General features: G+C 44.8%; 1 protein-coding gene across 8 annotated transcripts in view; it reads right to left on the reverse strand.

Annotated features, from left to right (window-relative positions):
• Positions 1–13885, reverse strand: part of MAP4K4 (mitogen-activated protein kinase kinase kinase kinase 4) — a 164338-nt gene extending 150453 nt beyond the window's left edge. For 6 of the 8 annotated variants that reach the window (XM_073664773.1, XM_073664770.1, XM_073664772.1 and 3 more), the window contains exons 1-2: positions 13462–13884; positions 13047–13112 (exon numbers count right to left, since the gene is read on the reverse strand). In XM_073664773.1, coding sequence (XP_073520874.1) covers positions 13047–13112; positions 13462–13518 — 123 coding nt within the window. In that variant the 5' untranslated portion in view covers positions 13519–13884. Of the gene's footprint in view, positions 1–13046; positions 13113–13461 lie in introns of all 8 variants that reach the window. The other 2 variants (XM_073664768.1, XM_073664774.1) reach the window with 2 other exon arrangements.
• Positions 13886–14112: the final 227 nt, after the last annotated feature.

The raw sequence follows: 14112 nt of genomic DNA on the forward strand, positions 1-14112 counted from the left end.
AAGCGCCAGGATTCTGCAGGGATCGCATGGGGGTAAGTATAACAAGTTTTATTTTTTTTTAAATACAATTAACTAGGAGTGGGGGGAATGGGAGATGCACATGGGGGGGGGAGGGGAGAGATGAGAGATGCACATGGGGGGGGGGAGGGGAGAGATGAGAGATGCACATTGGGGGGGAGGGGAGAGATGAGAGATGCACATGGGGGGGGGGGGAGAGATGAGAGATGCACATGGGGGGGGGGGGGGGGAGAGATGAGAGATGCACATGGGGGGGGGGAGATGAGAGATGCACATGGGGGGGGGGAGAGATGAGAGATGCACATGGGGTGGGGGTGAGAGATGAGAGATGCACATGGGGGGGAGGGGAGAGATGAGAGATGCACATGGGGGGGGAGGGGAGAGATGAGAGATGCACATGGGGGGGAGGGGAGAGATGAGAGATGCACATGGGGGGGGAGGGGAGAGATGAGAGATGCACATGGGGGGGGAGGGGAGAGATGAGAGATGCACATGGGGGGGGGGAGAGATGAGAGATGCACATGGGGGGGGGAGAGATGAGAGATGCACATGGGGGGGGGAGGGGAGAGATGAGAGATGCACATGGGGGGGAGGGGAGAGATGAGAGATGCACATGGGGGGGGAGGGGAGAGATGAGAGATGCACATGGGGGGGGAGGGGAGAGATGAGAGATGCACATGGAGGGGAGAGATGAGAGATGCACATGGGGGGGAGAGATGAGAGATGCACGGAGGGGAGAGATGAGAGATGCACGGAGGGGAGAGATGAGAGATGCACGGAGGGGAGAGATGAGAGATGCACGGAGGGGAGAGATGAGAGATGCACGGAGGGGAGAGATGAGAGATGCACGGAGGGGAGAGATGAGAGATGCACGGAGGGGAGAGATGAGAGATGCACGGAGGGGAGAGATGAGAGATGCACGGAGGGGAGAGATGAGAGATGCACGGAGGGGAGAGATGAGAGATGCACGGAGGGGAGAGATGAGAGATGCACGGAGGGGAGAGATGAGAGATGCACGGAGGGGGATGAGAGATGCACGGAGGGGGATGAGAGATGCACGGAGGGGGATGAGAGATGCACGGAGGGGGATGAGAGATGCACGGAGGGGGATGAGAGATGCACGGAGGGGGATGAGAGATGCACGGAGGGGGATGAGAGATGCACGGGGGGTGGATGAGAGATGCACGGGGGGTGGATGAGAGATGCACGGGGGGTGGATGAGAGATGCACGGAGGGGATGAGAGATGCACGGGGGGTGGATGAGAGATGCACGGAGGGGGATGAGAGATGCACGGAGGGGGATGAGAGATGCACGGAGGGGGATGAGAGATGCACGGGGGTGAGCTGCACATGGGGGGGTGAGAGATGCACATGGGGGGGGTTATGTTTACATAACTTTGTTGCCTTATGAAGGGCGGGGGGGGCCCCCAAAAATTTCTTGCACAGGGGCCCACTACAGTCTGTGTCCGCCCCTGGGATGAAGTAAATGCAGCTGAACAGCAGCTGTCAGGACAGCTGCCCTGTCCTGCTGCAGGGCGTGATGGGGCCTCAGTGATGCGGCTCCTGGCACAGCACATTATGTGGGGCTCCTGGCATAGCTCCTGGCGGGGACCTGGTCTACACTATATGATAAGTATGCACTAAACTCCAAATCCCTCCATTACCCCGCCCCCATATGACCAAAGCCCCGCCCACCCCACCCCCTCCTTGCTGGGCCATGGAAAAATGATCTTGCTTCAAGCCGGTCCCTGGTGCAAAAAAGGTTGGGGACCACTGTTCTAGATGCTGACATATAAACAGCATTATCATTAAAGGGTCTGTCTAGTCTTGCGGTGAAAGTCTGCAGTCACTGACTTCAGAATCTTCGGTGTTGTGCGCGAGAGAAGGTGGTCATGTGACTGTGTGACATTTGCATACTTCCAGCTACTTTCTGACTAGACGTGCTTGGCCTCGCTCAACACAAGTAATGTAAGTGAAGCCACACACGTCTAGTCGGAATGTGGCCGGAAGTATGCAAATCATGGTGACAATGTGAAAGCCCAAGTGGGATCACGAACAGTCAGCTCAACCATGGATGAGGGGATCCCCGATGCCCGGAAAGCCTTATAGTATGCCAAGTATTCAGCAAAAGGTCCCATAAAATTCTTTTTTATTTAAAATTCACAAACATTAGCAAGTGTAGACGAGTTTCTGACAGATGTCCTTATTCATTGCATACACGAATGAATGCGTCTGCAATTACTAATGTTTGTGGATTTTAATGGACTTTAAATAAAAAATAATTTTATGGGACCTTTTGCATTTCGTCTATGCACATCAAGAGCGTGCTGTAAGGAATCAGAAGTCTGCAATCAGAATGATTACAGACTTTCACACAAGACTGGACAACCCCTTTAAGAATGTGTATCAAAATAGCTGCGGAGATATGATAAAACTTTGATGGATTTTTTGGAAACAGGAACAAGTTCAACAGAATTGACATATTTTACATGTCAGTACTTCATTTAAAAAGGGGCTGCAAATGTAGTGGCTAACCCCTTTAAAAGGACTCTCTGGTTTTATACCACATTTAACGGACTGTAGAATTACTAGTATTTATTACTATTGCCACCTATCTGCCAATTACTGGCCCCACTTTTGTCATCCAAGATTGTAACAGTACTTCCCAAACTATACAATGCATCAGTAGTACTAGGCCTGTTCTGTCTGCATAAAACTTCAATATTACCTATCAATATTAGGTTGGTGGTTACACTATCAATGAAAACATACTGGATAACCCCTTTCATTTTGACCTTCAATGCACTTTGGTTTTATTGGCGCACTATGCATGCCCAGGGAAGCAGGACTTCGCTAGACATTACCGCTGGCTCAGCCAATGTCACGTCAGGCTGTGTCCCAAGTCAACAAAGCCAGAAAGCATATCCCAAGCTTCCTGCACATTGCCCAGGAGGCAGAGATGTGCAAATAGCCAGCCGTGAGGCTGCTCTTGCAGATCATGGGACTCGCGTCCAGAGCGGGACATAACATACTTAGTGGGGCGATAAGTCGCAGGTGAACAACACCCCCATAATTAGTCATCCGCTAATTGATAATCAACTAATTAGCATATCACAACCGCAGTTCTAAAATAGATTTTTGGCATATACAGAAATCAATAAGCCTCTAAAAGGGGCTAGTTAGGAAGGAAATAAAGGGATCAATAAATACATTGTGGTTGTGTGGGTTCTGGGGAAGCTGACAGGTTCCCTTATAGGTTTTATGGTTTTGCAGATTTCTTTTTGTGTAACATGTGTACCCTACGTGCTTAGGATCACACAAAAATCAATGTGGCCTCTCTAACGGATAACAAAAGTTCATAAAGAAAACCACTTTGGGCCCAATTCATCAAGAACAGCAGAGTTGTTCCGGCTGGTCTTGATGAGGAGGTGTAATAAAATCAGACTCCTGATTCATGAAGAGTCCCCGCGGCTGCTTAAGGGGTATTCCCATCTCCAAGATCCTATCTCAATATGTAGTACGTGTAATATTATATTAATAATAATAATAATAAATCTTGCAAATACCTCAGATTAGAAATGTAGTATAGTCTTCTGATTCACTGTCTCTTTCCTCATGTGCAGGCATTGCAGGACCTTCGGTATCCATGTTCACGACCACAGATGTAGTGACAGTTAGGTAGTTGTTAGTGGTCATAACCATGGATACCTAAGGTCCTGCAATGCCTGCACATGAGGTAAGAGAGATAGCGAATCAGAATACTATACTATATTTCTATTTGGAGGTATATGCTAATATTTTTATACCTGCTATATATTGGAATAGGATCTTGGAGCTGGCAATACCCCTTTAAAGGCACATGATGGCTGATTAAATCAGTCATGTGCAGGGAAAAAAAGCAGACACTGCGTGTGATCCCGCGTCATAGGCAGGGACACAACATATGATGTAAATGTATGTCATGAAAAGGTTAATAGTATACGATCTGTGGAATTCTTTGTTTTGCACATGGTTATATTGGTCAGTAGTACTACTGTCAAAATCTGAAGCAGAAGAAAAATACTAAAGACTGAACATATGAACAACAATCATTTTACAATAGAAAAGAATGGAAAGGGTCAAACATTTTTTGAGTGATTTTTTCAGGCATCTCATGGAGCGTACTCGCTGCAAAATACTTAAACTCTGTGCTCACATATACAGATTCATCATAAATTACTCTACAAAAGTGGCGTAACTTAGTCCACAGATGTACGCCAGCCCTGAATGGTGCTGTACTTTCAGCAGCATTACAGCTCAATCCGATTCACTGGTAATGGACTACGCAGTAGTGAACTGTAACACCTGGTATAGCTACAACTAAAAGTATGGAGCTGAGCCTTGGATTAAAAGGGGGGGAACACAGGAATTACTTGTTAGAAGGCAGCTTAAAAAAGAACTGATTAGTGATTTGGGCCATTCACTAGTCTCATATCCTTAAAATTGACCAATAGGTTTCATTCCAAATTTAGTTGCAAATAAGCCCTTTAATAAAGTCAAAATGGAGGATTACTAAAAGACACTAAAAGACTGCCATATTCCTTGATATTGCTTCCCTGTGAAACCTTGAATCATCCAGCTGAGACCGTGAGCTGAAAGACCCAGTAGGACTTCTTTACCAGCTCCGAGGTCAATAGATATGACAGGTAAGCAAGGGCACAGTGTTTACCAGGCATCAATCATAGGAACATGCAAAAAACACAGGCACCTTGATTTTGCAGACTCTTCTGATTCATTTGGCAGAGAGCAGATGTAACGATGATGATTATGATGATGCTTGGGGAAACTTATTTTCTTGTGGTACAGGCTAGTATATATTCTAAGGGCCTTTCAAATTGGATTTGCAGGCAACAGTCAATTCAAGTAATAATGCGCTATTAAAAAATAATTAATAATAATAATATTAAATCATCGAATCATTGCAGGCGGTATGTATATGTACAATGGGTCTGCACAGCCTGCATTAATTTTCTTCACAAAATCCAAGAAAATACTAATTAGTAGCAGAAATATGAGTAAAAAAAATATTAGACACCACAGACTAAACTTTTTCCATGATGTAGTCTAAGTGCCATAGCCATTGTAAAAGGCAGCAGATGTTTCCTGGTCTCCCTTACATTGACCCAGTGACCCCAAGTAGCCAGAAAAGCAATCAGCAAGGATAGAGCAGTCTTACCGACATATATATTACTGAAAGAAAACCTGTCATGGTATTTGATCTGCAGGCAGTATGGTATACAGCAGAAGGAGCAAAGAAAGGAATAAGAATTTAAATGAGAAAAACTAAATATTGTTCTACAAATCTATGTTTTTTATGCTCTGGAGTCCGGTGGGAGGTCTAATAAAGTGATTGACAGCCTTCCTTGTACGAGACTGTATACAAGTAGCTGTAAATCACTGCTCAAGACTGCACATTACAGAATGTTGAAACCCAACAAGCCCAATTCTCATGGAGGAAGAACAGAGGTCCCAAGCGAAAAATAGAAAACATGACCATGCGTTTCTACAGGTTGTGTGCAAAAGGAAATGTATAATTTAGGCCGTGTGCCCAAGATGTGTTTTTGGTGCGGATTTGCAGCGTGGAAACGCACCGAAAACGCATTACATACCTTATCCCTTGACATTTCACAAGTTCTGTGCACATGTTCAGGATTTTTCCTGCACGCATTTTAGTTGCAGAAAAAATAAGGACATGACCATTTCTTGTACGTGTCTGCATGCGGATTTGCCTATACAATGCATTGGGGAAAAAATCCACATGCAAAAACGCATCAAAAACGCGCCAAAAAAACCGCATGTAAAATCCACATTCGTTTTTCAGCCAAGGAGATGCAGAAATGCCCAGGAAAATTTCTGCATCGTGGACACATAGCCTTAAAGGGTTTTGTTCCAAGAACTGAAGCCACTCCCTATCTTGAGGATAGGGGATAAATTCCTGATCATTGGAGGTCTGACTGATGGGACCTCCACCAATCCCAAGAATGGGGCTCTTGAATGGTGCAGAGGTCAAGCATGAGCACCTTATCCTAAAATTTAATTCCCAATGGGCACGTTACTACACCATCTCTGGCACTCCCATTGTGTGCATGCTCAACTTCATTCAGAAGGGGCTTTTCAGAGCCTCATTTTTTGGGATCAATTGGGGTCACAGCTGTCAGACCCCCAGCCCAATCTCAGTTTTTGCTTTGTGCAACATTTTAAAGACAGAATTTCCCTCTCTAACGTTACCCCTCTCCATAACTGCTAATAAATGTGTGGTCTGCAGCAAGAATAGTGAGCACAGACAGCTCATTGAGAACAAGGGGTGTCACAGACAGACAGCTGTGTGGGAGGCAGATACACTGGTGCTTATTCTAGGTTTTGTTTTTATTCAGTCAGATATCATTGAAAAGGAAGCTGCCGTCTTCCTGAACAAGTTCAGACATGCCAAAACCAAGAACCACAGGTGACTCTTTACGCCATAGTTTCAGATTTATGACGGAATTGTTGACATGTATGCAGATACTATCACAGGCACAAGACAATATAACCAAAGGAACATAGCTATAGGGATTATTAAAAAAAAACACTCAAGACACAAATAGCAAGACCAAACAAAAAAAAAAACATCCTTTCTGAAATACACAGCATTAACATAGAGAAACAAATTCTTCCAAGGGGAAATCTGCAGCACATGACAACTTTCTACCCCAAGGCCATATTCACACATTCAGTATCTTACATCAGTATTTGTAAGGCAAAACCAGGAGTGGGTGATAAATACAGAAGTGGTGACGTGTTTCTATTCTACTTTTCCTCTAATTGCTCCTCTCCTGGTTTTAGCTTACAAATACTGATAGTGTGAACGTGGCCAGACACCTGAAAGTGCAGAACCTGGAATGTCCAGTTCTCCTTGACACTGACACACCAAATGACAGATTGGCTTAAACAAAAATGCTGAAATCTGCAAATTACATTGTGCTAGTCAGAGAGAAAGCGCACACTGCTGAGTTATTAACATCTTCATGGATGAGTGTTGTTGGATGTAAAACAATTACTTTTGCAATTTACTGCTTAATAAAATTTGCAGTTGTTCTTGAGATAGTAACACTTGTTTACAACTTGTTGCCTACAAGAAGGACCACTACTGCTGTCTAGCCTGTCAACCCTGGCTGGGATTAGGAGGCAACAGTATAGCTTACCATTCCTTACCAGCTTCAAATCAGTGCTTACAAGCTCAATAGAAAAGACTTGTGAGCACGGTGCCTGTTCTGCTGTTGGTCAGTCTACAAAGCCAAATACTGTATTAAAAAAAAAAAAAAAAAATTAAGGGGGAACAAGTCAGGAGAATTTTAAACCTAATGACATGTATGCAGAGGCGCTTTCATGCCGATCAATACCTTGATTATAGAAATTGCACTTTGAGAAATCCAGTGTTGAAATGATTTGCAAATAAGCTGCAAGTGCTTTGGGGTGGGACATTGCACTTGCAACTCTCCTTCCCTTCCTCCCCATTTTCTCAATTCCTTTAATATCTTGAGAACGGTTGAAAATTTTTCAGCAAATTGCAAGCCCTATTTAACAACACTCATTAACGAGGATGAGAATAACCCTTTTGTTTAGACATAACTTTCAAATTTCTATGGAAATATGTGAAAATATGTCTAAACGGCGCCATATTTTATTATATATATTTCTCTCTCTCTCTCTCTCTCTCTCTCTCTCTCTCTCTCTCTATCTCCTTATCCAAGCACGCTCGGACAACACTATTCATAATGCCTAATAAGTATGTGTCCATGGAAAAAAAAAAAAAAGTTCCTTGAAGAGGACCTTTCACAAAATTGTTCGTCTCGAACTGGACACAGAATGTACCATAATAGTGGCTGCAGAGTAAATACAGATTTAAAAAATATATATTATATATATATATATATTATATATATATATATATATATATATATATATATATATATATATATATATATATATATATATATAGGAGGAGATGTGTACTTCCCAGTGTATGAGGCTGCCTATTGCCTAATCATAAGTAGGTAACAACACCCAGGAGAAAGACGAACACGCCTCCAACATAGCTTACAGCAGGTTTTTAACTGTGAGGCATATAATGAAAGCCTGAGCGCATGGCAGACCCAAGTGTCATTACTGACACCTTTGAGTGTGGGGGGTGAGCAGTACAGCTGAGTTTAGCTGTGTCACATTACAATCTCTTCTATCAGCTCTCGTCTCATAGTACTGCAAACTCCACTGTATTGCCCAACCCATCCCACACACCCACCCACACAGACTGGCAGAAGATGCTCTGAAGGTCTGCTGTGCTGACAGTAACTTATAATGGCTCTGTAGTGAGGTCAGGATGTCGTTCATTATATGCCTCACAGTAGGAGCTTGTGCCGAGCTATGGTAAGGCCATGTTCTTGTTTCACCTGCAAGTTGCTGCAGCTTGGACAACATCATACAGGAGGAAGAAGTGCACGCACCCACTGAAACCTGGTAACACCTACTTGGAATTTTAGGTTAATTTTTGTTATGAGCTAAATTCTTTGATTGCTAATATCTATGCAACAGAAAGGTGAAAAAAAAATCTGTATTTGTGTGTGCTATCCTAAATTAAACAGGTGATAATAAAAAAATATTATACATACATACACACATACACACACACACTACCTTAAAGGGGATGTCCAGTCTTAAACTACAAGTCTGCAACCACTAGATGTGACTGCAGAGCTGTGAACCCACACATCGCCGGCATTGATGACTCCTCGCAGTGCACGCTGTCTTGTGACCGCAAGTGTGCGATATGCATACTCCTAGCCACAATCCAACTAGACTGCTTCCAGCCTCGCTCGATACACTTGAGCGAGGAAGCGTTCATCTAATCGGAACGTGGCATATTTGCGGTTACATGACTGCCGTTTCCAGTGTCAGAGAATCCTCACAGTGCGCAAGATGTTAGGATTTGCAAGTCTGTAGTTCGGTTAAAGACGGAAAACCCATTTAACCAAAAGAACACACAAAAAAGGTTGTCTGGTCTTCTGACAAAAGTTTGCAGTCAATCTTTAGGACTGCAGACTTCTGAATCCTGACAATATGTGCCATGAGCACACGGTTAGGATTCTCCGGTATTGCCAACGAGAGCTGCGGTTACCTGACTGCAAGAATATGACTTGCATACATGCGTTTAGGTGCAGACTAGACATGCTCAGCTTCTCTTAATATAGAAGGCGAGTGCGTCTAGTGGGAACATGACCGAAAGTATCACATAATTGCGGTCACGTGACCACCTACTCACCGGCAATACTGTTGAATCCTGACAGTGCACGCACTGCAAGCTGTCACTATTCATAAGTCTGCAGTCACAGAATGACAGCAGATCATCAGAAAACGGGATAACCTTTTTACATCTAACGTACGATGGACGTATAGTTTTATCTATTTAGAATGACCCATATGTGCAGAATACTATATATACGTCCTTCTGCATGGTAAGAACGGTTTTACATGGCAAGTTGTAGCAAAGTTATCCTTTTTTGATTTGCGCAGGCACATTATCGACCATTAGTAAGGAGCAAGTCACAGAAGTTTAAAAGGTGCTCTCCAGGCCTATTGATAGCCTATTTGATCGGTATGGGTATGACCTTCAGAATCGCTGCCCATCAGTACAGTGAATAGGTAGAGGCACTTCTTGACCCGTTGTTCCCTTCAAGGTTTATACAAGCACATTAGATCACCTGGCCATGCTTGGTCAGCAGCTCATCTTACACAAGACCCACCAGTACAACCCCCTGTTAAAACGAAACTACCAGTGTGATCAAACACAGCTCCGGCTTTTCTTATTTATGGCAATAGGCAGTTAATGCCTATGGAAGAAGATTGGATACAATTTTTTCCTTAAGTATGCCAGATTATTAAATCACTCAGCTAAATATTAGACAGATGAGCCCCATTATTATGACATGGACAAATACAGGCTCCACTTGAATATTAATGGTATAATGACTGGGACAACCACACACAAGGATCCATTTATCACCTCTGGGGCTAAAATAGATATATTCATAATACTTCTAACACGTTATTATGCAATGTACAGTTAATCATATCAGAAAGGGAACTCTATTAAGAATAATGTAAACTTGGTCTATATAAATACATTATGGAACTTCGAGCTAATAAAATCAATGAACGTCTCCACCACATGTTCAACCATCCTCTATGACAACTTACTGTTGCACTGCAGCCCAAGCCTGAGGGACACAAGTGAATTTGGAAAATGATAGAGAAGTGGATAAATATCCCTTATCTTTCTATTTTCAGAGCTCACGTGATATAATATTTGCCAGTACCACTTGTAAACCTCTACTGTCCTAAACCAGAGACTGTACAAATGACATCTGTGTCCGGCCACTAATGTAGACACTTTACAGCAATGGTGAATACAGGCAGCAGAAAGCCTTTCCATTGGATCCTTGGAGATCACTTGAGGTTTCCCTTTATTTTTGTACCTAGACTGTATACAAACAATACCTTGTACTAATCTCATTACTATGACAATCTCACAGGTCTGTGCACCGTGCAAATTGTATTCCGCTTATCCCATTTCTAGTGATATCACTTCTTATCATCCTCGTCTCAACGCTGTCTATTAGTCACATCTGTAAAACAACTCACGGCACAGTCATGCAACCCCAAGAGATGCTCCTTCCATTTACTGTAATTACGCCGGTATCTACTACCTCCCCTGAAGCCGCATGAGGCGGCACATGATGGAGGCCAGCTTCACACAAGGATAGAAAGGTCACATGAGAAAGGGCAGCACTCTGCCCTAATAACATACAATACATCCCTAAGCATGGTTACAATGGAGTTACTCCATGTAAAGCGACAGGCGACTACCAAGAAAGCAGCACATGGGCAAGTGAGGCCTGGATATAGAAGTACATACTATGCATTAGTAAAGAAACCAAATAAAAGAGGTCATTGGTGTTATCTGCACCAGAAGACTGAAATCTGGACCATTGTACAGATAATAAAATGTGTACCTTTTTCTCCTATTCTATAGCCTGCACTACTGTCCTACGGAGACCTCACCCATCTTTCCACACAAGTGTATTTCACAGTCCAGATACGGACCGCAATACCGGACTGACCATGGGCCTCCAGACCTGACCTTACGACCTCAGGCACATGAGGCAGGAAGTTCAGGGCAGGGAACCCACAGTCTGGCCATTACTGTCCGAATACGGACTGTGAATTGCGACCGTTTATCCCGGCCTTCCTGTCATATCATAAGTGACATCTGAGTCGCATAAGGGCTTCAAAAATTGCTAGTGGGCCAGTAGGTGTCACACAGAATATGTACACTTCAGACATCACAGAGTAGGAAATGAGGAACATGAAGGGCCCAGAAAAATGGAGAGAAGGAGAGAGCAATGTCGTCATTTCTGGCCAGGTTCCAACACCAATACTATTCTTCAGATAGAGGAGAGGTTACATATAAATATATCACAGACTCCACGTATCTGAAAGACCAAGAGGATTATTGCAAAAGAATATATATTCCCCAAATGTGGTTACAGTCATATTGTAATAAACTGTATTTCATGCATTTACATCGCGCACTACATGAAGTCACTGGTAGAGGCCTACAAGGCCGTTATATTAGGAGGGCTAAATCACTAGGTGACCGTCATACAGACACAAAGGTACCCGCTTTCCACAGGACATCATATAAAATGTATACACAGCTTGATACATAACTTATACATTGTCCTCACAACCATTACACTTCCACATGAGGCAATGAATATATAATAGATATATATAGATAGAAAGAGAGATACACATGTACACTCACTGTGCTCACAACCATCACACTTCCACATGAGATAATGCTTTCGGTGTACAGCTTACACACATGTGCACACTCACTGTCCTCACAACCATCACACTTCCACATGAGGTAATGTTTTCGGTGTACAGCTTACACACATGTGCACACTCACTGTCCTCACAACCATCACACTTCCACATGAGGTAATGTTTTCGGTGTACAGCTTACACACATGTGCACACTCACTGTCCTCACAACCATCACACTTCCACATGAGATAATGCTTTCGGTGTACAGCTTACACACATGTGCACACTCACTGTCCTCACAACCATCACACTTCCACATGAGGTAATGTTTTCGGTGTACAGCTTACACACATGTGCACACTCACTGTCCTCACAACCATCACACTTCCACATGAGGTAATGTTTTCGGTGTACAGCTTACACACATGTGCACACTCACTGTCCTCACAACCATCACACTTCCACATGAGGTAATGTTTTCGGTGTACAGCTTACACACATGTGCACACTCACTGTCCTCACAACCATCACACTTCCACATGAGGTAATGTTTTCGGTGTACAGCTTACACACATGTGCACACTCACTGTCCTCACAACCATCACACTTCCACATGAGGTAATGTTTTCGGTGTACAGCTTACACACATGTGCACACTCACCGTCCTCACAACCATCACACTTCTACATGAGGTAATGTTTTCCGTGTACACCTTACACACTCACCGTCCTCACAACCATCACGCTTCCACATGAGGTAATGTTTTCCATGTACACCTTACACACTCACCGTCCTCACAACCATCACGCTTCCACATGAGGTAATGTTTTCCGTGTACACCTTACACACTCACCTTCCTCACAACCATCACACTTCCACATGAGGTAATGTTTTCCATGTACCCCTTACACACTCACCGTCCTCACAACCATCACACTTCCACGAGATAATGTTTTCCATGTACCCCTTACACACTCACCGTCCTCACAACCATCACACTTCCACGAGATAATGTTTTCCATGTACACCTTACACACTCACACATGAGGTAATAATCCATTTTAGATGTACAATCGTACACAGTGAACACTTACTGTCCTTCCACATCCAGGTTATATACACACCTTATATACTTGCCCATAGGTGCCATTTCCCACCACTTCCACCAGTTCAAAGATCCCAGCCGGATCCTAGAAGAAAGCAGAGGCGACATGATGTGAGCAGACCTGAGGAGAGGCTATGGGGATGGATGGATGCAGCTGTTGCGCCCTAATTTCTTGATTTCACCACTTGAGGCACATGCCAATACATGCAAACAAAGGAAGCCAGTGTGCCTGTGTCACCAGCAGCCCGATGCCCGGACACACTGTGCCCGAGCACTGCAGGAAACAAACAAGTGCCCCCCATCGGCCTCCTGCAGCCCTGCCTCCATCAGATGGGTGGGGGTCTGCAGCTGCCAGGGCTCCTGCCATCACAAGCCCCACCGGTATAGGAGGCCGCCCCACGCCTTTCTATTGTGTACAGCCCGCACACACTCACCCTCAAGGAGGAGAGGTCTATATCCACCAGACTCTTGGCAGGCGAGTCGTTGGCCATGGTCGCCCCCTTTTTGTGTAATCTCCCCGGCAGAGGATGTGCCCTCCTCCCCGCCCTGGATGCAGACACAGCCGGGCGAGCTCCCCTCCTCCCTCACGGTCTCCGTGCAGAGCTCCGACTCCTCATTGGGGTGCAGCGGCCCCGGTCTCCGGTGTGCGCCTCTCCCTGCCCGTCGCTCTCGTGCCCTGGCTGCAGGATGGCGATCTCACACCATGTTGAGGTGGCAGCTCCCAGCACAGTGATCCGGGCTCGTCTCTTTCCTTCCCTCCCCTCCCTCTTTTCTTCCTTTCTTCCTCCCCTCGGACACACAGACATGCAAAGAGGAGACAGAGGGAGGGGGTGGGGAAGAGAAAATCCTCAGCCAGCACAGCTACTGGAGCCGGCAGCACCAATCCCGGCACCCTGACATCTCCTCTCCTCCTCCTACCCACCCACCCCTGCCATCATGGGCACCCGCTGCCCTGCCAGGTGCCCACGTCCTGTGACACTGGTGCATTGTACCATGGAAGTATTGGCCCATCATGATGTCCTGTCACTCCCATCACACAAGGAGTTTTCTACAACTTAATAGGAGCAGTGATCCCTATGATAAGC

The sequence above is a fragment of the Phyllobates terribilis genome, unplaced genomic scaffold (assembly GCF_046119375.1).
Source record: "Phyllobates terribilis strain yellow unplaced genomic scaffold, ASM4611937v1 Scaffold_2__4_contigs__length_985480577, whole genome shotgun sequence".
Lineage (NCBI taxonomy): Eukaryota > Metazoa > Chordata > Amphibia > Anura > Dendrobatidae > Phyllobates > Phyllobates terribilis.